A 22814-nucleotide genomic window follows, 5' to 3' on the forward strand; every position below is an offset into this window, starting at 1 on the left:
GGCGGTCGGCCCTGCCCTTGGCCCCGCCCCCATCCCCTTCCAGCCCCGCCTCCGATCCATCTCCGGCGTAGCCTGTGCTCGGGCTCCCCCGCCCGAGACCCCGCCCCACCAACGTCCTCTCCACCCCGCCCACCACCCGCCTCGCCCTCCCAGGATCCGAGGCCCCGCCCCGGCCCCGCCCCCAGCCGTTCCCGCCCCGCCCCCGGCCCGCGTCGCCGTCTCTCGCCCTCCCCCGGCCGCGCGGCCGGAGCTGGCACTGAGCACCGGCGGCCGCGGCGGCCTCGCGTTTTGGCACGCCAGCGCCCCGCTGGACACGGCGTCCCCGAGAGCGCCCGGCGCGCGCGGATCTGCCTTCCGCGGCCCCGGGCTGCCCGGGGGCGTCCGGCGCTCCCCGAGGGCGGGCGTGTCCGCGCGGCGCCGGGCGGGGCACGGGCGCGGGGCCTCAGCCTGTTGGAGCGCCGGGGGCGCCGGACCCGGGGGCTTCGGGAGCCCTGCGGGGGCCGGGCCGCCCGAGTCCCACGCAGAGCAGTGTTTTCCAACTCTCCGCCTGCGTCTCATCGGGCCCACCACCACCCGGAGAGACCCCGTCCAGATCTGCCGAGGTAAGAGGACTTGGCTATTGAGGGGTCTCTTGTCCTAAGACCACTGCCAGGGGTCGGGGATGGGGAGCGGAGGATGGAGCTGGCATGTTCGTAGGAAGCGAATCACAAAATGCAACAGGCGGAGCGGAGCAGGAAACTCCTAGCGTTCATGTTTCCCACAGAGAGGAGACTTGTCCAAGACTGAAACTTGGTGAGGTTCTTCGGAACCCAGACGGGCTGCCGCGAAGCTGCTCCTTGAGTCCGGGTTTGGGTCTGAGCTCCCTCTGGTGGCTTCTTTTAAGGATGGAAAACCAGGCTTTTCGGGAGGGAGACTGGAGCAGAACCGGCGTTCTTCGCTCCCACACATTGTCATGACTTCTCCTTAGACAAAAGTGACTGCGCTTAGTATTATAGTTCCTCTGGCAAAGACACCTTGAGCCCTTGAAAGCTAAGCCCTCATCGAGAATCATAAAATGGTCCTTTCAACTTTGGGTTTTTGTCTCTGAGTCTTCCGTGATCAAAACAAGAATGACAGCGGTACTCAATCTTCTCTTGACTGTATTTGAGTAAAAACATTTTAAATTAAGAAAGCAAGCCACCGTTAAAATAAATACTCTTGGGAAAGTTACATCTTGTAGCCGCTTGTCTTCTACCACCATTGTTATCCTAATATGTGCCTTGAAAAGTATGAGAAAAGGAATCATTTAGTGTAACTTCGATTGTATTAAATAACAGATCTTATTGTCATTCTAAAATTTCTATCAGGAGATGGTAGAACGTTTAAATCTTCCGTTTATGTCCCAGCATACCTGTAGCCTCCGAGAATTTCTGTTTTGTTTTGTCCCCCAGAACAAAATTTCTGTTTTGTTTTTCCAGTGTCATGAAAAAGGAACGGAAAAGAGACGTCACTGTTGGTGAAAGGGGAGTTTTCTTTCCCAGTTGATGGTTACTTCGTGATTGGAAAAGAAGTACCTAGGTGGTTGCAAAGATTAGATTTTCATAGTTGTACAGATGAAGCTGATAAAAGAAGATGAGAATATGCTTTCTCAGATGGGTCATAATAGGCTGATGAGTAAGTAAGCCTGACAAGACGGACTGGAAATGAGGGCAGGAATCTGGAATGTTTTAAAACCAAGTAGGACTTTGAACACTTGCTGAGGATTTTTTCTGCCAAAAATGGAGGAAGAAAAAAAAAATTCTCACAGCCAGAAGTGTAAAAAGCTGAGCGGAGTAACAACCCAGTCTGCTCCAAGGATTTCAGTACTTCATCAACTTCTTTGAGAGCACACAGACAAAGGCATCAGACCTGTATGATGAGCTTGTCACCAGTGATGGTATCCTGTGCCAGGAATGACTTCTTAGTTTGGATTTTGGAGTGCTTTTTTTTTTTTTTTTTTTTTTTTTTTACCATGTGGGGTTTTTGACTCTCCATGTTAGGTAGATTTCTGTCACGGAAGTAACTTGTGAATTCATAGTATTCTTGACTATCTCCACTCCTGTTTGCTGTGTGACATGGGAAAATCAAGAGGCTTTAACATTCCTTGAAGTTTTATTGGAAGCAACACTGCATCAGGGAGGCAGATTCACAGTGTAAGTTTTCTCTTTTTGGCAACTGTACTTTGAATGAGCCGAATGTCAGCAGGATTTCACAGCACATACAATTTACAGTCTTTGTTTTATCAAGGCCTTAAATGTATGTTTTATACTCAGCAGATGGGAAGCACATTGAACGCTGCATTTGACATGTATGCCTGAGGAAAGGAGCTCCCCGATGGATCATGGCGTTAATGTTTACAGGACATTGCTTATTTTTAGTATTAGTGATGTTTGCTTTCTCTACTTTGGAGGAATCTGTGAGCAATTACTCTGACTGGGCAGTTTTCCCAGATGACATAGATCCATTTAAGACACAGAGAGTGCAAGATGTCAGACCCAATCAAAAACCGAAGAAGAGTATGCTTCATCCACGTTTGTACTTTGATGCTGGAGAGATCCAAGCAATGAGACAGAAGTCTCGCACAACCCATTTGCACCTTTTTAGAGCGATCAGAAGTGCGGTGACTGCTATGCTGTCGAACCCGACATACTACCTACCTCCACCCAAGCATGCTGATTTTGCTGCCAAGTGGAATGAAATCTATGGCAACAATCTGCCTCCTTTAGCCCTGTACTGTTTGCTGTGCCCGGAAGACAAAGTTGCCTTTGAATTTGCCTTGGAATACATGGACAGGATGGTGGGCTACAAAGACTGGCTGGTGGAGAATGCACCAGGGGATGAGGTTCCAGTTGGCCACTCCCTAACAGGTTTTGCCACTGCCTTTGACTTTTTATATAACTTATTAGATGGTCGTCGGAGACAAAAATACCTAGAAAAAATATGGGTTATTACTGAGGAAATGTATGAATATTCTAAGGTCCGCTCTTGGGGCAAACAACTTCTTCACAACCATCAAGCTACTAACATGATAGCACTGCTGACCGGGGCTTTGGTGACTGGGGTAGATAAAGGGTCTAAGGTAAATCTATGGAAACAGGTTGTAGTAGATGTGATGGAAAAGACAATGTTTCTGTTGAATCACATTGTCGATGGCTCTTTGGATGAAGGTGTGGCCTATGGAAGCTACACAGCTAAATCAGTCACACAGTATGTTTTTCTGGCCCAGCGCCACTTTAATATCAACAACTTGGATAACAACTGGTTAAAAATGCACTTTTGGTTTTATTATGCCACCCTTTTGCCAGGCTTCCAAAGGACCGTGGGGATAGCAGATTCCAATTATAACTGGTTTTATGGTCCTGAGAGCCAGTTAGTTTTTTTAGATAAGTTTGTCTTAAAGAATGGAGCTGGAAATTGGTTAGCTCAGCAAATCAGAAGGCACCGACCTAAAGATGGACCCATGGTCCCCTCCACTGCCCAGAGGTGGAGTACCCTTCACACTGAATACATCTGGTATGACCCCCAGCTCACCCCACAGCCTCCTGCAGAATATGGCACTGCAAAAATGCACATGTTCCCTAACTGGGGTGTGGTCACTTATGGGGCTGGGCTGCCAAATACACAGACCAATACCTTTGTGTCTTTTAAGTCTGGGAAGCTAGGAGGGCGTGCTGTGTATGACATAGTTCACTTCCAGCCATACTCCTGGATTGATGGGTGGAGGAGCTTCAACCCTGGACATGAACATCCGGATCAGAACTCATTTACCTTTGCCCCCAACGGGCAGGTGTTTGTTTCCGAAGCTCTCTATGGACCTAAGTTGAGCCACCTGAACAACGTACTGGTGTTCGCGCCGTCACCCACGAGTCAGTGTAATAAGCCCTGGGAAGGTCAGCTGGGAGAATGTGCACAGTGGCTCAAGTGGACCGGTGAGGAGGTTGGTGATGCGGCCGGGGAAATCATTACTGCCTCTCAGCACGGGGACATGATATTTGTGAGTGGGGAAGCCGTGTCGGCTTACTCTTCAGCAATGAAGCTGAAAAGCGTGTATCGGGCTTTGCTTCTCTTAAACTCTCAGACTCTGCTAGTTGTTGATCATGTCGAGAAGCAAGAAGATTCCCCAATAAAATCTGTCAGTGCCTTCTTCCATAATCTGGATATTGATTTTAAGTACATCCCATATAGGTTCATGAACAGGTATAATGGCGCCTTGATGGACGTGTGGGATGCTCACTACAAGATGTTTTGGTTTGATCATCGTGGCAGTAGCCCCCTTGCTAGTATACAGGAAGCAGAGCAAGCCGCTGAATTTAAGAAACGGTGGACTCAGTTTGTCAATGTTACGTTTCAGATGGAATCCGCAATCACAAGAATCGCATATGTCTTCTATGGACCATATGTTAATGTTTCCAGTTGCAGATTTATTGATAATTCCAATTCTGGACTTCAGCTTTCTCTCAATGTCAATAACACCGACCATGTTGTTTCGATCGTGACTGACTACCAGAACTTGAAGACAAGGTTTGACTACCTGGGATTTGGCGGCTTTGCCACTGTGGCTGATCAGGCCCAAGTAACCCGCTTCGGTTTGGGCACTGAGGCAATAGTAAAGCCCATAAGACGCGATAGAGTTATTTTCCCCTTTGGATTTAAATTTAATGTAGCAGTTGGGTTGATTTTGTGCATCGGCCTGGTGATCTTAACTTTTCAGTGGCGGTTTTACCTTTCTTTTAGAAAGCTTATGCGGTGGATCCTCATCCTTGTTATTGCCTTGTGGTCCGTTGAACTGCTGGACGTGTGGAGCGCTTGCACGCAGCCCATCTGTGCCAAGTGGGCGAGGCCGGAGACCGAGGCAAGCGGGCAGGCGCTGGCCCCGGGAGGCCAGCGCACAGACCCGCCGGACGTCGTCATTACCTCACTTCCTGGTTCCGGAGCCGAGATTCTCAAACAACTCTTCTTCAACAGCAGTGACTTCCTCTACATCCGGGTCCCCACAGCCTACATTGACATCCCGGAAACGGAATTGGAAATCGACTCCTTTGTGGACGCCTGTGAATGGACGGCGTCCGAAGTCCACGGCGTGCGTTTCCGTTTACTCCGAGGCTGGTTGCAGTCCTTGGTCCGAGACACGAAACTCCATTTGCAGAACATCCATCTGCATGAACCCAGTAGGGGGAAATTGGCCCAGTATTTTAGCATGAATAAAGACAAGAAAAGGAAGTTGAAAAGGAGAGAGTCTCTGGCAGAACAAAGAAGCAGAATGAAAGGCGCCTTTGACAGAGACGCTGAATACGTCCGGGCTCTGCGGAGACACCTGGTCCACTACCCCAGTGCGCGGCCGGTGCTCAGCCTGGGCAGCGGGAGCTGGACGTTAAAGCTGCATTTCTTTAACGAGGTGTTGGGAGCCTCCATGAGGGCCTTGTACGTGGTGAGGGACCCTCGGGCGTGGGTTTATTCCATGCTGTACAGTAGTAAACCTAGCCTTTACTCTTTGAAGAATGTACAAGAGCACTTAGCCAAGCTGTTTAAAACGGAGGGAAGTGCAGGCCGTTGTACCTTGAACTCAGGCTATGCTGTGGAGTATGAATTGTTGCGGAAGGAACTGTTGGCATCCAGACCTCACCCAGTCTCGCTGCTGGCCCATGCGTGGCTGGCAAACACGGCTGCTGCCCTGAGGCTAAATGCAGACCTGCTGCCCACCAGCTACCAATTAATCAAGTTTGAAGATCTTGTGCATTTCCCTCAGAATACCACGGAAAGGATTTTTGCCTTCCTTGGAATTCCTTTATCTCCTGCTACTTTAAACCAAATATTGTTTGCCACCTCCACAAACCTTTTCTATCTTCCCTACGAAGGGGAGATATCACCCGCTAATACTAACGTTTGGAAACGAAACTTGCCGAAGGATGAAATTAAACTGATTGAGAACATCTGCTGGACGCTGATGGATCGTCTAGGATACCCAAAGTTTATGGACTGAATGCTGCAGGTCAGCAGAGATTTGCACTAATACTTTCCAACCCAATTTGTGGATATGAATTAGAAGTTTGTTTATTCTTGTACTGTGTGTGTTTGTGTGTGTGTTTGTGATCAATTCGTTACATGCAGAGAGAGATTATTTTAAAAATAAGCACCATAAGCACCGTATTTGGCCTAGCAGGATTTATTTTTGTCACCACTTCCCTTGCCTTTGTTTCTGAATTTTTTTCTGCTAAGATGTTTCTGCCACAGAGGCTTAGATGAAGTTATATTACCATGGTCAGGGGAGATAGGAGGATTATAAAGGTTTTTGTCTAACTCTCTGCTTCATCTGTAACTCAGCTGATCTAGCCCAGAACCTCATGCACTGCTGAAAGCCTGGCAGTTGCTGCTTTACCCAAGCGCCTCTTGCTTTCAAGATGAACTGCAGAAGTTTCCTAGTTTTTTAGAAGGTGTCCCAACACATTTATCTTGCACGCCACACATACACACAAATCCTTTCACTGTGTAGAATGTTCACAGATATCACTGGGGAAATGGTGAAAGCTCCTATTGGAATTATCGGATCCCTTCTGGAAAATACAAATGGAAATACAGAATGGACTTTTTTTTTTTTTTTAGGTCAGAAACAGTGACCTGAAAATCCTCCTTCAAGTTTTTTACTTAGAAGTCATAAGGAATCAGTCTTGGAACAGTGGATGCCAAGGGCTGGTAGGGTATTTTAGGCCCTCTTGTCTCTTTAAAACCCTCTCATTCTTGCTTCCTTGAAACTGCAGCTGTTCACCATTACCGCTCCCACCCTGTCCTTTCTGCCACTGTCACGCAAAACAGTCAGTAGTTGCTAATGGCTAAACTCTGATATTTGTGGGGATTTTTTTTCTCCCTATCCTGTTGATTAATTTTGTGTCAAAGCCTGAGACCACCTTAGAATCAGATTTCTCCTTGTGGAAGCATCACTGTATGAGTCAAAGCAGTGCTGCTGCTGCCAGTGTTTTTTTAGACTGGAAACAGAATTGGAAAACTGCCTGACTTATCCTGCGTCCCTTTGAATGAGTCTCCAGACTGCCGGTGTCTGCAGAAGTTGAAGGCCAATGGCAGATGATGTCAGAGGCATCTGCTTCCTTTACCATCTGCATCTTATTATAAATGTTGTCGTCATAACACATGGTTCATTTTATTTTGGTAGACGCTGAAATCAAAATGCGATGCCATTAGAAACCAGTGGAGCAATTACAATGAACTGGATGAAACCATGAGGCAGTGTGGGGACTTAATGCAAATCTCTGTGTAGACTGCAGTCTTCCTGATGTTTCAGACTGTAGTTTCACACCACCCCCCTCACCCTCCAGGCGCTAACACTTGGAATTCTGTCATTCTGACCTAGATAAAAGTGGCTTTTCTCAGTAGTTTGTTGTTATGTCAAAATGTGCCTCCAGGGTGATCAAGCTGTGGGTATGTTACATTCCAGCTGAAGCTAACCAGGCTGTCATTTTTCTTCCATTACAGTAGGAAAACAGCTCTCTCCTACGCCCCCACCTCTACTTCCTGGTGTAGCTCTCCCTGCCCTCTCTCTACAATGTCAAAATGAATGAAAATCCTGTTGGATTAATACAGGTTGAGAGGGCAACCAAAGACTCAAATCCGTACTATTATTCTCAAGGAAGATTATTCTTCCTATCTCAGGGTTATCGTGATGCATGTAACATTTCTACATGGATGATAACACCATTTCCATTACTGGTCAGAGTCTCAGTGTCTGCTTTCAATTTCCAGGATGTGTGATCGTATATCAAATAAAAAGGCTTTGGGTTGAAAATAATATGAGGTTCGATCAAGGTAAGAATTACCAATGTTTGCAGATAGCAGCAGAGATCACCAATTCTGGACCACTGCCTTTCCTTTAACTTTGCACAGAAACATGCTCACAGGCAGAAGAGAGCCAGGTTGAGTATGCACAGGGGTTGGGGAGAGATGCAGAAAATGAAAAAGAGCAGTTCTGTGAATGAATATGGGAACAAGATGAGAATACATTATTAATAGATAAGGAAAGGGATGCACTTAAAGTGATCTTCACAGGGTATCTTTCACCACTTAGCAAGGTCAGGGTGAATTTCCCTGTCTACTTCTGACCCAAGGGAAAGTTTGCTGGAGGAGACTAATGTTCACAGGTTCTGTTTCTGAGGAATGTTACACGTAGGTGAAAGCTGGCCCAGCCGTTGCATGTGCAAGGACTTGTACATGCTTGGGACCCACTGCCTTAACATCCCAATTATGATCTCAGAACACCTAGGTCCTGCACTTCCAGAGTGTTATCCTAGGAAAAATGTGAACTTACTTTTACTACATTTTTACTCTGATCATCACAAAAATAATTAAAGCAACCCTGATGACTTTATGACATTTTCAAAGGAAACACAAAATGTTCTTTCCATAAACAATTCTTTCCTTCATTAATTTCCCCAAACTTGGGCCCAGTTGGAATAAAAGCATTTATTAATACTGTTTACATATTGAAATTCTGAAAGAATGGATTAGGTTTGCTGACATAAAAAGTAGCTTAAGTGTGGTGATAATGTTGATCTAGTTTTCAAAATTTAGAAATGATGCAAATTACTCACTTTGGATGAGAGAGGCCATATCCATAGCCGAATTTACTGTAATGACAATTCCAGAAAGGAAGGAAATGGGAGAACCTGCTCAGGAGAAAGAAGTCTATGATTATACTTAATCTATAGAAACCCAGAAAGGCATGAATTTTAGGTAGATACACTTTAATACCTACATACTGAGCCTAGAACCTGAGTATTAGATGTTTGATTAACTGGGTTTTTGGACAAACAGAATAATTAGTACTATAAATGCCTGGCAGGAATGGGGTAATTGTGTCTAATTCCCAGACGTGGTATAGGATCTGCCATAAATACCTTCGTACTTGAAGAGACTCTCTCCACACACTAGTTATGTTTAATTTTTTTTTTTCTTTTTGTAGAAATGCCACCCCTTCTGTCTGCCATTGACTTGATTGGCATCATTTATCAGCACAGTTTTTGGTGATTTGGTTTAGGGTCATCATAGATACTGTGTGTATTAATCACTCAGTCATGTGTGACTGTGACCCTGTGAACTAAAGCTTACCAGGCTCCTCTGTTCTTGAAATTTTCCAGGCAAGGATACTGAAGTGGGTTGCCATTTCCTTCTCCAGGGTATTTTCCCAATCCAGGGATCAAACCCAGGTCTCCTGCATTGCAGGCAGATGCTTTACCATCTGAGCTACTATATAAAGTCTATCTCATTCAGTTATCTATAAGTAAATGTGGACAATGGTTTTAAACTCTGACTTAATTCTGATCATAATTAGAAAAATGTCACTAATTTAGTGAAAAGTGTAAGTAGAAGATAATATGTTATAACACCACTTACAGAGGTAAGGGAGCCTAATATTCTAAGACAGATCTAGGAATTTAATATACATATGTAGGCTATCTACTGCTTGTTTAAATATAGACCAAAGTATGTCTAAAAATAGCTGCTAAGGCAATGTTTTCCATACTTGACTAGTATCATTATTTCCCTTCATGTTGGCAGAAAAATTCAAATAACATTTTAAGAACTAGACTGAATTTTTGTTTTTTATTTTTTTTTGCACAAAGAATGGAAGGAACTTAAAACAGATTCTCACATTCTCTAGCTAACTTGTAAATGCTTGAGCTGTAATTTACATGAGCTTATGTTGTGTTTAGTCCAAGTAACATGTTTAGTTCCATTTCCAAAGATAGTTTTGGAGAAAGCTTCCAAACCTTAGCCGGGTATCTTGTTTTTGTTCTTCATTTTCATTTTTCTTTCACATCTATCCAGTTACGCAGCGAAGAAAACCTATACCGGAGACCATAGCCCAGTTTATTCTGCTGCTGCTGCTGCTAAGTCGCTTCAGTCGTGTCCGACTCTGTGCGACCCCATAGATGGCAGCCCACCAGGCCCCCCCGTCCCTGGGATTCTCCAGGCAAGAACACTGGAGTGGGTTGCCATTTCCTTCTTCAATGCATGAAAGTGAAAAGTGAAAGTGAAGTCGCTCAGTCGTGTCCGACTCTTAGCGACCCCATGGACTGCAGCCCACCAGGCTCCTCCGTCCATGGGATTTTCCAGGCAAGAGTACTGGAGTGGGGTGCCATTGCCTTCTCCGCCAGTTTATTCTAACTATATGTATAACATGACTCCTCTGTTAATAAAAAGCTAAAAGCAACTTGGCTATGGTTGGGATAATTTGTAATAGCCCTCTTCTTTAGGTCTTTGGGTACCTGTGCTAGGATTTTGTCTGGAGCTGAGAAGGCAGATTTGGGAAATGCAGTCCCATGATTTCAGCTACTAAACTTGTACCCTTCAATGATGGACAAGCCATGACTCCACTCTTGTAAGTTAATTTTAAGTCCTGCCTTCAGTCCATTTCACTCTTCTCTGTACTTTGTCCTAACTTACTAAGTAGTAAGAACATCCTGGTACTGTATACCTGGGCTCCACAATTGCCCCCCCTATCATTGGTGGAATCTCCATTTGAGCAGGAGATCTATGAAAGGAAGGTTGGTGCAGGTTCCTTGAGTCATTCCGACAGGTGGTGCAGAGGGTTGGCATAGTGGAGACTTTTGCTTTTAAAGACAGAAGGATCCATTATAAATTAGTCTCAGTATGTGCTGCACAGAACCTTAACGTTTTCATGTTCATCATTACAATCTTCACAACTCACTGGTGTTGATTTTACAGATAGATCTGAAGCCTGTATTCTCTTTGCAGGGAATCTGTTTTTGTGAAGACATTTGGAGCAGGTTTACAATTCAGTTATCAATTCACGGTAGTTTTAGGGTATCTACCACCAAGGTATTGATTTGCATGAGGGAAGAAGACAAAAATGAGTTGACTTTGTGCCTGCCCTGTGAAGAATTGGTGTTCTCGCCAGAGACTTCAGAGCCAGTAGGAATTCATCAAGAGGAGAAGGAGAGGAAGGGCATGCCAGTAGCGATTACCACCCAAGGAGAGGCACCACAAAGTGTCAGCTGCTCTGCCTTAGAAATGGTGGTTATGAGAAACGGAAGTAGTTTATGGAGCTTCAGTACATTTGGAGAGAGATCACCATCCATGCTTTTCCTAATTAGATTTGACTCTATCATCACAGGACGTCCCATCAGTAAGTAGTGATAGGCACAAGCGGAACAAAACTGCTGACACTCTCTCCCAATTCTCCCCTGACTTAATTGCCCCAACACATTTCTCACAAAGAAATGTGGTCCATAACTGAACAGCAAGGGATGCCCTGAAGAGAAGGCTGTGTGAGTGTGGTTGGACTGGGGTGCATGCAGATTGCTGCTGGTAATAGCAGTAAAGGATAACTCAGGGTATCTCATCTGGGCTCCAGCTGGCCAGTAGCATCTCCTTTTCCTTCCCCGGCCCTCTCAGTGCCTCCAGATTCATATTACCAGGCGGAGCTGACCAATCCTAAGAAGGCAGCAGTGAACAAAACCTATGGAGCTGACAGTCAACCAAATATATTGGGGCGGGGGGGGAACTGTTCTTATTCCTACTACGAAAATAGTAGAACTAAGGGAAGGAGGGAGGAAGAAATGGAAGGAAGGGATTCTGAACCTAAATCTGAACACAAAGTAAGGTGTATAAGGAGAACTGTTTCTCTAACAACTGAGTTCATTATTGTATGAACTGTTTAAGAATCTCTTTGAAATCTTATTATAGCTAAAACTTCAGAAAAAAGGAAAGATTGTAATCTGAACAAACCTTTTCTATAGTACATTGCAGTTGCTCTTTCTATCTTATTTCTTTTAACTATTTCTGTATTGCTGTGACTCTTGAGATGAAATGAATTTTTCCTTTCAAGGGTACTAACACTGGTGTTGAATTGCATCTAAGTGTTAGGTTTTACAGCTTTCTAGATAGTGTGGTGTTTTCCTATATACTATCTCCCTCTCTGTTTCCAAGTGAGGGGTATATACAATGATCCCAGTGATTTAAGGAACCAGACATTCATACACATGGGACATCCATGGTGCTCTTCATTCTTTTGGAAGTTAATTCACCTCCCATCACCATCACTTTTCTCACTTCATGAGTAAATGAACAACACAGAAATCTCTAATCCCTGCATTAAAATCTGACATCCCTCTACGGACAATGCATAAATCACTTCTTACCTTATTCATTTCATAATGGAAATAATGCTCCCAAACTTTGTTCTACTACAATGAAAGATAACTGCCCAACTTTATTAGTGTTTATTTATTGTTTTAAGTGTTCATTTATTCCTTTGCCTTGTTCCAAAAGATTAATTTTGTTTTATATATTTGTTTAAAGTTTCTGGGATTTTAAAATAAGGCTTTTTAAACTATATTGAGCTATTTTAACTTGATGCCTTAATGCAGTATTCCACAAAACTTTGAAGGGAGATTTACAAGAACACAATACAACCAAGAAGTGATGAAATTGCTTCCATAAAACACCCATGAAAAGACAACTACATATAAAGAGTGCAGTTAATAAAAGTTAACCCTACACAGTGAAATAGGTGGGTTCTCCTCTTCATTTTTATTCCAAACATTAACTTGGGGGTCCTGGCATTCAGTGTTAACTCGAACACATCACACTCACAGTGGGCTTATGTGCACCAAGGAACTCGTGTTATTTTTCTTTAGATTGACCAAAATAAACTGAAATGTACATGCATTCAGTTATACTTTATAAGGCTATGGTTTTTCCTGTGGTCATGTATGGATGTGAGAGTTGGACTGTGAAGAAGGCTGAGTGCAGAAGAATTGATGCTTTTGAACTGTGGTGTTGGAGAAGACTCTTGAGAATCCCTTGGACTGCAAAGAGATCCAACCAGTCCATTCTGAAGGAGATCAGCCCTGGGATTTCTTTGGAAGGAATGATGCTAAAGCTGAAACTCCAGTACTTTGGCCACCTCATGCGAAGAGTTGACTCATTGGAAAAGACTCTGATGCTGGGAGGGATTGGGGGCAGGAGGAGAAGGGGATGACAGAGGATGAGATGGCTGGATGGCATCACTGACTCGATGGACGTGAGTCTCTGAACTCTGGGAGTTGGTGATGGACAGGGAGGCCTGGCGTGCTGCAATTCATGGGGTCGCAAAGAGTTGGACACAACTGAGCGACTGAACTGAACTATAAAATTTGCGTTTATAGTTACTGAACAAAAACCCCATTACTAAAAGGTACTTGCTTTTATGCTCAGTCACTCAGTCGTGTCCAGGTTTTTGCAACCCCATGGACTGTTGCCTGTCAGGCTCCTCTGTCCATGGGATTCTCCAGACAATACTGGAGTGGGTTGCCATTTCCTTCTCCAGGACTTTCTTGTGCATCCACATGAAAATCTGGCACGATTCTGTTATCATATGGGGTGTAAGGTTTTCTGTGTATAATCAACATATTGTACTCATGGGTTTTTCACAAGCTATGTTTATGCCTTTCTCCCATTTCCTTGGTTAATTTGAAGAGGGAGATTTCTATTAAAAATGTTATATTAACAACACTTTGTATACTATATGAACTTTGAAATTTGATAAAATTTGAATACAAATCACCAGGTCAGTAAATAATAACCAGCTGTGAGTTGTTGCTCAAACTACCGCACAATTGCACTCATTTCACATGCTAGTAAAGTAATGCTCAAAATTATCCAAGCCAGGCTTCAGCAATATGTGAACTGTGAACTTCCAGATGTTCAAGGTGGTTTTAGAAAAGGCAGAGGAACCAGAGATCAAATTGCCAACATCCACTGGATCAAAAAAGCAAGAAAGTTCCAGAAAAACATCTATTTATGCTTTATTGACTATGCCAAAGCCTTTGACTGTATGGATCACAATCAACTGTGGAAAATTCTGAAAGAGATGGGAATACCAGAACACCTGACCTGCCTCTTGAGAAACCCGTATGCAGGGCAGGAAGCAATAGTTAGAACTGTACATGGAACAACAGACTGGTTCCAAATAGGAAAAGAAGTATGTCAAGGCTGTATATTGTCACCCTGCTGATTTAACTTTTATGCAGAATACATCATGAGAAATGCTGGGCTGGAAGAAGTACAAGCTGGAATCAGGATTGCTGGGAGCAATATCAATAACCTCAGATATGCAGATGACACCACCCTTATGGCAGAAAGTGAAGAGGTGCTAAAAAGCCTCTTGATGAAAGTGAAAGAGGAGAGTGAAAAAGTTGGCTTAAAGCTCAACATTCAGAAAACGAAGATCATGGCATCTGGTCCCATCACTTGATGGGAAATAGATGGGGAAACAGTGGAAACAGTGTCAGACTTTATTTTGGGGGGCTCCAAAATCACTGTAGATAGTGACTGCAGCCATGAAATTAAAAGACGCTTACTCCTTGGAAAGAAAGTTATGACTAACCTAGATAGCATATTCAAAAGCAGAGACATTACTTTGCCAACAGAGGTCTGTCTAGTCAAGGCTATGCTTTTTCCAATGGTCATGTATGGATGTGAGAGTTGGACTGTGAAGAAAGCTGAGTGCCAAAGAACTGATGCTTTTGAACTGTGGTGTTGGAGAAGACTCTTGAGAGTCCCTTGGACTGCAAGGAGATCCAACCAGTCCATTCTGAAGATCAGTCCTGGGTATTCTTTGGAGGGACTGATGCTGAAGCTGAAGCTGAAACTCCAATACTTTGGCCACCTGATGTGAAGAGTTGACTCATTGGAAAAGACTCTGATGCTGGGAGGGATTGGGGGCAGGAGGAGAAGGGGACAACAGAGGATGAGGTGGCTGGATGACATCACTGACTCGATGGACGTGAGTTTGAGTGAACTCTGGGAGTTGGTGATGGACAGGGAGGCCTGGCGTGCTGTGGTTCATGGCGTCACAAAGAGTCGGACACGACTGAGTGACTGAACTGAACTGAACTGTGTGGTGTTGGGGAGTTTTCTTAATTTGAAATGATCATTTCCCCATCTTTAAAACTCCCCAGAGTTGATGTAAGGATTAAATAAAATCACATGTAAAAATTAATAGAATGATACTTGTTTCCTCTTTGCAATCACCTCAAATTCATTTTCTATCAAACCCATATGTAACAGAATGCACCATTCTCCGAAGAAGAAAATATTAAAGTGTCCCCAGAGGATTTGAGCCTACATAGTTGGCATATAGACCAAATAGACACCTATTTTAATATTTCATATATGCACTGAGTTGTGAAAACATGAAAAATCACAATTATGCAATTAATATATGTGGAAATAATTTGGAGCATTTTTCATGTTCACATTTAAAAAAAAATCATTCAAATTTTCACTTACTTCGGTGCTTTATTTCTAAAGTCATGGTTTGAGTTATTCTAGAGAATATTGTATTTCCTTCTGAATTTTATTAAGATAGAGACTCTTTTAAGTTTATGTTTAGTCATCCGGTTGTATCTGACTCTTTGGAACCCCATGGACTGTAGCCCACCAGGCTCCTCTGTCCATGGGATTTTTCAAGCAAGAATACTGAAGGAGGTTGCCATTTCCTCCTCCATGGTATCTTCCCAACCCAGAGATTGAATCTGCATCTCTTGTGTCTCCTGCATTGCAGCAGAATTATTTACCCGCTACGCCATCAGAGATGCCTATTGAATTTAAGTATGATGCTATTACTTGAAGTTTTATATCATGTTACGAGTGCTATTTGTATAACATTAATCATAATTTTATGTTCATACCTTCATTCAGTAGATACATTATTATGATCTTATGCATCAAAATAAATGAATTTTCATATTTTAATATTTTATTTATTATGAAATATGCATAAAAGCTGGGAGTGTTGAAGGCTATGTGTGAATATGACATTTACTGCACTGGCTATGATGGAATAAGTGAGGGCCAACCTTGTGGCTCAGTGGTAGAGAATCCGCCTGCTAATGCAGGAGATGCAGGTTCAGTCCCTGGGTTAGGACAATCCCCTGGAGAAGGAAATGGCAACCCACTCCAACATTCTTGCCTGGAAAATCCCATGGACTGAGGAGCCTGGTTGGCCACAGCCAACAGGGTTGCAAAAGAATCAGACACAACAGCAGCTAAACAACAACAATCTGAGGTAGCATATCTAAGTTATACATGTCATGATTATATAGCTTGACACTGTATGTAACAGATGGTTTTATGAATATAAAATGATCTCTTTATAGAACACTTAATGCACACATCCTTCACACACATTTTTTGGCTCAGGGTTAAGTTCTACAATACGTTATCATCTGCCTGGTGCTTTGTAAGTGTGGGTGTTTTTTCCCTTCTGTGGCTGTAGATCACAACCCAGGAGCAGTTCCAGAGCCTCCAGTTGGAACCTCAGCCTTCCAGCAAGGAGCCCGGGACAGCATGCGCCTCTGCCCAGGGAACGGGTGCCACACACCTACGATCACAGCGTTCATCTCACTGAGGACAGGAATTCCTCTTCTATGACTGGTTTTCCCTGGAGACTGCCATCCAGACCCTGGCTGAGGTCCACTGTATGCAAATCAGAAGACACTGTTTTGCTGAGCCTTGCACGTGTCAGGTCTGCTGCCCCTACTTCTCCAACTGTAGGTGTGATGGATAGGTTACGCTAATCTGTGGACCCTGAAAAGACGTGCTGACCCTATCAGAAGCCCTCTTCTGTGATATTGATAAGTCTTTGTGACCAGAGCTGGGACTTAGAGTCAGAACCCCTATACTCACACCCTACCATGTGGTGCAGAGCGTATACCTCTGACCTTCGATTACTGTATCCTCCCACCCTAACCAGCGACCCCAGAGGTAACAACTATCCTGAGTTTTGTGTTTATCATTCCTGTGCTCTTCTTTATAGCTCCACCACATATGTCTCTATATTTATCAACACATTGTGCATTTTTGCATGTTTTTATACATTATGTAAACCTAACATACTGCATATATTCTTACACAGCTTGCTTTTCTTCACTCAAAATTTTGTCTAATGCATGTTGATGTTTGCAGGTGGAGAGCACTTATTTCCAACACAGTGAGTTCCAATATAGACTACTGTCCAAACAGCATACTTTATGAAGCTTTCATCTTGTTGGATTTGGGGAATATTTTTAATTTTTGTAATTTTAAACATTATACATAAAACTTTATATATGCTATATAATGCATATATGTTAATGCAAGAATTTTGTCATTGTGTGTGTTTTTTTTTTTTGTACTCAGAAACCTTCCCACCCAGCCCTTTTCATAGTTTTAAATATTTTTCTGTCTAGTGGGATAAAAGAGCGCTATATCTTTTTTTTTTGGTTCTGTTAATAACATAGAACACGTGTGCAGCAATGCACTAGTGCACACACACACACAGCCGTCCTTATTTTTCCCATTTGTGTTTCTTCTTTTGTGAAAAGAAATCATGTTCCTGTCTTTTATGCATTTTTCCATGGCATTCATTTTTTTCTCATTGATTCATTGACATTTACTGTATATTAATAATACTAATCCTTTTTTAGTTATACTTGCAGTGAATAACTTCTTGGCTTATATTTTTATGATCTTTGCACTATGACTTTTATAATACATTTTGATATGCAGGTGTTCTTAATTTGAACGTAGACAAAATATGTTTACAAATAATTTTTCTTTATTATTTATACTTTTTAACATCTTATCAAAGAATCTTAGCGTCTTGGTACTGAAAATGTTCTCCTCTATTTTCCTATCATTATCAGTTGCTGCCAAATAATATTACCACACTTGTAATAGCTTAGAACATCACACATTCATTGTCTCACAGTTTCTATGGGTCGGGAATCCAAGCCTGGCTGAACTTGGTCGTCTGCTCGTACATGTGGCTGCAGTGACATTGATGGGACTAAGATCTCATCTGAGAAGCACCCACTTCCAAGCTCATGTGATTGTTGGCAAGACTGAATTCTTTGTGGGCTATTGGACTAAAAGTCTCAGTTCTTTTCTGCCTGTTGGCAGGAGACCTTGAATCACTTGCCATGTGAGCTTCTCCATTGGCAGTTAACTTCATGAAGTCAGGGTGAGAGAGTCTATAGAGAAACTGCTAACATGCTATCATAATCTTGGAAGCGACACCCAGGCAGCTTTGGTTAGAAGCTAGTCAGAGGTCCCCTTACCCCTACACCCAGGAAAGGGTTTCCACAAGGACAGGACTACCAGGAGAAGGAGAGCTTATTTTGCCTTTTATATTTAAGTATTTAATCTGCATACTTAGTTGGTCAGTCATGTCTGATTCTTTGGGACGCCATGGACTGTAGCCCACCAGGCAACTCTGTTCATGAAATTTCCTGGGATTTCCCAGGCAAGAATACTGGAGTGAGTTGCCATTTCCTTCTCCATTTAATCTGCTTTACATTAACTGTTAAGTCCATTCTGAGGTTGTTTTTTTTTTTTCCCTTGTATGAATAACCTGCTGTCCTAGACTGAAAAGATTCAGTACCCTCTCCTTTCCACTAATCTTCAATGCCATTTCTACTGCATATCAAGTCCTTATATTTTGTGTGAGCTGATTTCTGAGTTCTCTACTGTACTCCACTGGCAAATTTGATTACCCGATGACAGTACTGCACTGTCTTAATTACTGCAGTCTTTTTGTTGGCCTTGAAATCTGGTAAGGGAAGTTTTTTTATTTTCTTTTTTCTATTTCTTAAGCCTTTGTTCTTCCATATGCATTTTAGAATTAGTTAGCATAGCTCCTCAAAGCAAGCAAACAAAGAACAATACATGTTATTGTAAATGCATTACATCAATTTTGGGAGAATTGACCTCTTTAATTAATCCCAATTCATAAGCATGGCATATCTCTCCTTTTATATAACATTTGTTAATCCTTTGATAGATTTAAGTATGAGCACTTTATATATTACAGTGGATCATATTTATTTTTAATTGTATGTCCTAACTGATGATAGTATGTAGAAAATACAGTTGACTTTTGTGTATTTATATTATATCAGGGAACTTACTAATTTAATAATTTACCTGTAAATTTTTTTGAAATACTTATATAAGATGATTTTGTAATCTGTAATTAATGGAATACATTTCTGTCCTTTTAATTTTATAACTTTTTAATGTTCTTACTGGATTTGTTAGGACGTCTTGTAAAGTACTGAGTAGATCTGGCAATGTGAATATTCTTGTACTGTTCCTAATGTGAATGGAGTAATTGTACATTTCACCACTGAGCAAATGAATGGATGCTGTGTGTATTTCATAGATTCCCTTTATCAGGATGCAATACTCCCTTCTATTGCCAGTTGATAATTGCCTTTTTATCATCAGTGCATGATGAGATTTATTCATGCTTTTACTGTATTTATTGTGATAATCATATATTTCTTTGCCCTAATCTGTTAATGCAAGGTATTTTGTGAAGATATTTTTTTCTTTTGAGATTAAACCAAATTTGGCTTGCTATGATGAAACCAGACTGGGAATGATTTATTATATTTGTTGCTGAATTAAGCTTATTAATAATTAAGATGTTTATATCAACATTTGTAATTGTAATTTTATCATGATATATTTGTCTAATTTTCAAGTCAGCAAACTTGTCACACAAAGTAAGTTGAGGATGTTCTATTTTTATATTCTCTAGATGAGTTTGCATGGGATTGAAATGACCTAATACAAGAATGTTTGTCAGAACGCATTTGTAAAATTATCTGAGCATTCTGTTTTCTTTGTAGGAACACTTTAACTAAATATAAAATTTTATTGGTGGTTATAGGGTTCTTTTATTTACCTCATGAATTTATTTTGAAGCCTATTTTGGCAAATTATGTTTTTAAGGAATCTGTACTGTTCTTTTAATTTTTCACATTTATTGAGCTAAATTTACTCAAAATGCAAATTACCTAATTTGCATTTCTAATTATCCATCTCCCACATATGTATTTTCTCTCCCTAATACTGGGTATGTGTGCCTTATTTCTTTATGTTTCTGATGCTTTTGGGCTGGTGAATATTGACAATAATAGGCCATATAGTTAAATTACCTTCTATATTGGTGGTGGTTTAGTTGCTAAGTCATGTCCAACTCTTTGCAACCCCGTGAACTGTAGCCCACCAGAGACCCCACGGACGCTAGCCCACCAGTCTCCTCTGTCCATGGAATTCTCCAGGCAAAATACTGGAGCGGGTTGCCATTTCCTTCTCCAAGGGATCTTCCAGACCCAAGAATTGAATCCTGGTCTCCTGCATTGCAGGAGATTCTTTACTGACTGAGCTACCAGGGAAGCCCTATTTATCTTCTCTATTAGGAATATAAATTGAAGGTCCTTTACAACGACTAATTTTTAGCTTTTTTGTTCTTACCTAATATTTTATGTTTATTTGCTATTGCATAACCAGCTCCTAATCTTATATATTTCCTTTATTTCTCTAACATCAATTGTTTTTCTTTTTTAATCTTTAATTATATCCCCCATTATTTTTTGACAATGTTCACCAGCCAAAAACCACCATGAAGAAACTGGATTTATTAGAGTAAGAGGGTTTTAAGCAGTACAGCTTTGCTCTGCCCTATATAAAAAAATGAACTAACAAAAACAGCATTAAAAAAAAGCACCAATTAGAAAATAGGATTTTACCACAAACAAGTAAAGATTCAATATCTTTCATGTAGAAAAGATTTTACTTATATGTAAGCAAAAAAATGATTACAACTTTAAAAGAGACAGAAGTTAAAAGCAATAGAGCAGATAATCAGTTTCACTAATTCAAAGTACAAATACTGTCACTTCCCTTTTCTTTTACAGTTTGTATCTTGGCCTCCAAATTATTTCTACTTAGGGCCTGTCCTCCCAGTACTAAATAAATTTAAAAAAAAAAAAAATACAGGGGAAAAAGTCTAAAATTCCTTGGGATTTAATCAAAAGGTTTAGGACTACTTCCAAACATAAATCAAGAAAGAGCTTTAATCCCATGTGACCAATACTTTACCTGTTTCTCACTGGTATAATGTATCACTGTAGATGACTGGGCCTGTCCAACTCAACAAATGATGCTTTTCTACAGAGGCTAGAATCACATGCCTATATTGTTTCTGCAGAGTTCACATTAGTGACCCATGCACAAAAGGCCAGTTCATTTTAATTCACCTCCCCCACTCCTTTTTCTTTTTTTCCCTTAATTTTATTCTTGAAAGCACAACCTACTGGACTGCTGTTCTTGGGTCTAGAAAATTTGCCTACATTAGGTATATATTGATATTATGCAGAAATTACTCCCACCTCCTGTACCATCCTTGCAAAAACCCTAGACATTTTTATAGAGACTGGATTACCAGCCTAAAATCCCCTCCCAGGGGAATGTCATTTCAGGTATTTTCTCGTCCTTTCTTGAACAAGTGATTGTTTTGAGGGCCATGCTGGACGAATTTTAAGGGCTCTCTACTTCCAGATTTTGAAAAGAGGTATCAGTTATAGGTCACTTCACGTTCACAAATGCCCTGGGCCCCTTCAGGAAAGAAATTGGCAATCACCAAGGAAATTGATTCGGATTACTTCAGGAAATACAGATACAAGATGGCCAGAAAACCACATGACCCAGTCCAGTAGGGAAGAAAATCTAAGGTGGGTATCCGGCTTCCCGTCATTGCAGGGCACTTCCCAGGAGGCCCCCTCCAGTCTCAACTCAGGGGGTCCTCGGAAGAATCCTAGGAGCTCAGTAGCTGGGGAAATGGAGAAGAAGGATGGAACTTAAGAGCAACCAGTGTTCAAATATCCACGGACTGCATTCCTGCTTCCAGTGGTACCTGAGTGGACAGTCTACCCAGTAGCTCTGCACATGCGCAAAGCTGAACTAATCAGTGAAAATCAGTAAGAGGAAAATCCATAAAAACCTGGATATTAAAGTGAGGTAAAGACACTCCTGAAAAACCCACTGGCCAAAGAAAAAATAAAAAGAGATATCAAAAAATATTTTGAGACAAACAAAGATGAAACACAGTATATAAAAACTCATGGGGTGCAGCAAAAGTAGTTCTATGAGGAAAGGTTATATTAATAGCTATGAGTGACTACATTAAGAAAACAGGTCTCAAATAAACAACCCAATAGTATATTTCAAGGAGCTAGGAAAAGCAACAAATTAAGCCCAAATTTAACAGAAGAAAGCAAATAATAGAGATTAGTATAGAAATAAACGAAATAGAGAATAGGAAAACAATAGAAATGATTAACAAAACTAAGTGTTTATTCTTCAAAAAGATAAATAAAATTGTTAAAAACCGTAGGATGGTTACCAAGAGAAACACAGAGAGGACTTAAAAATAAAGGCAGAAGTAAAAGGAGAGAAATTAAAATTAATACCACATAAATACAAAGGCTCTTAAGATATGATAATTATATACCAATCAACTGGACACCCTAAAAAGTTAGATTTATTGCTAAAAACATACATCCTGCTAAGACTGAATCCTGAAGAAATATAAATCTGAAAAGACCAATAATGAATAAGAAGATTGAGTCAGTAACAAAAAAATTAAATAGTAATAAGAACTGGAGAAAATAAATATTGGAGAAAGCGTTAGTATCAGTGTCACCTAGTTATAGTTATCAGATTACTTTAGAATATTTTCTTCGACCTGGGTACAGGAAAAGGCTTTCTAACCAAGACTCAATATTCACATGCCTGAGTTCACTTTTGATTACGGACCAAAGAAACCAAGATTGCTTCAACCCTCTCACAGACAGCAGCATTTAACTCTAGAGAAAACTTTTTAAATAAATAATAAACACACACGCAACTACTAGAAGACACTGGAGAGTGATCCAAAAATGAGCAGAAATCCG

The 22814-nt window shown here is 41.5% G+C and overlaps 1 protein-coding gene across 4 annotated transcripts; it reads left to right on the top strand.

Moving 5' to 3' along the window:
- Positions 1 to 247: 247 nt before the first annotated feature.
- DSEL (dermatan sulfate epimerase like) lies at positions 248 to 19442 on the top strand. Of its 4 annotated transcripts, XR_009492667.1 has the most exons (4): positions 513 to 602; positions 1458 to 6007; positions 6619 to 6708; positions 16310 to 19442. XR_009492667.1 is itself a non-coding variant. In NM_001206461.1 (3 exon segments), a coding segment is annotated over 1 exon segment (3639 nt). In that variant the 5' UTR covers positions 248 to 369; positions 457 to 602; positions 1458 to 2359; the 3' UTR covers positions 5999 to 10237.
- Positions 19443 to 22814: the final 3372 nt, after the last annotated feature.

Source organism: Bos taurus, chromosome 24, assembly GCF_002263795.3.
Source record: "Bos taurus isolate L1 Dominette 01449 registration number 42190680 breed Hereford chromosome 24, ARS-UCD2.0, whole genome shotgun sequence".
NCBI lineage: Eukaryota > Metazoa > Chordata > Mammalia > Artiodactyla > Bovidae > Bos > Bos taurus.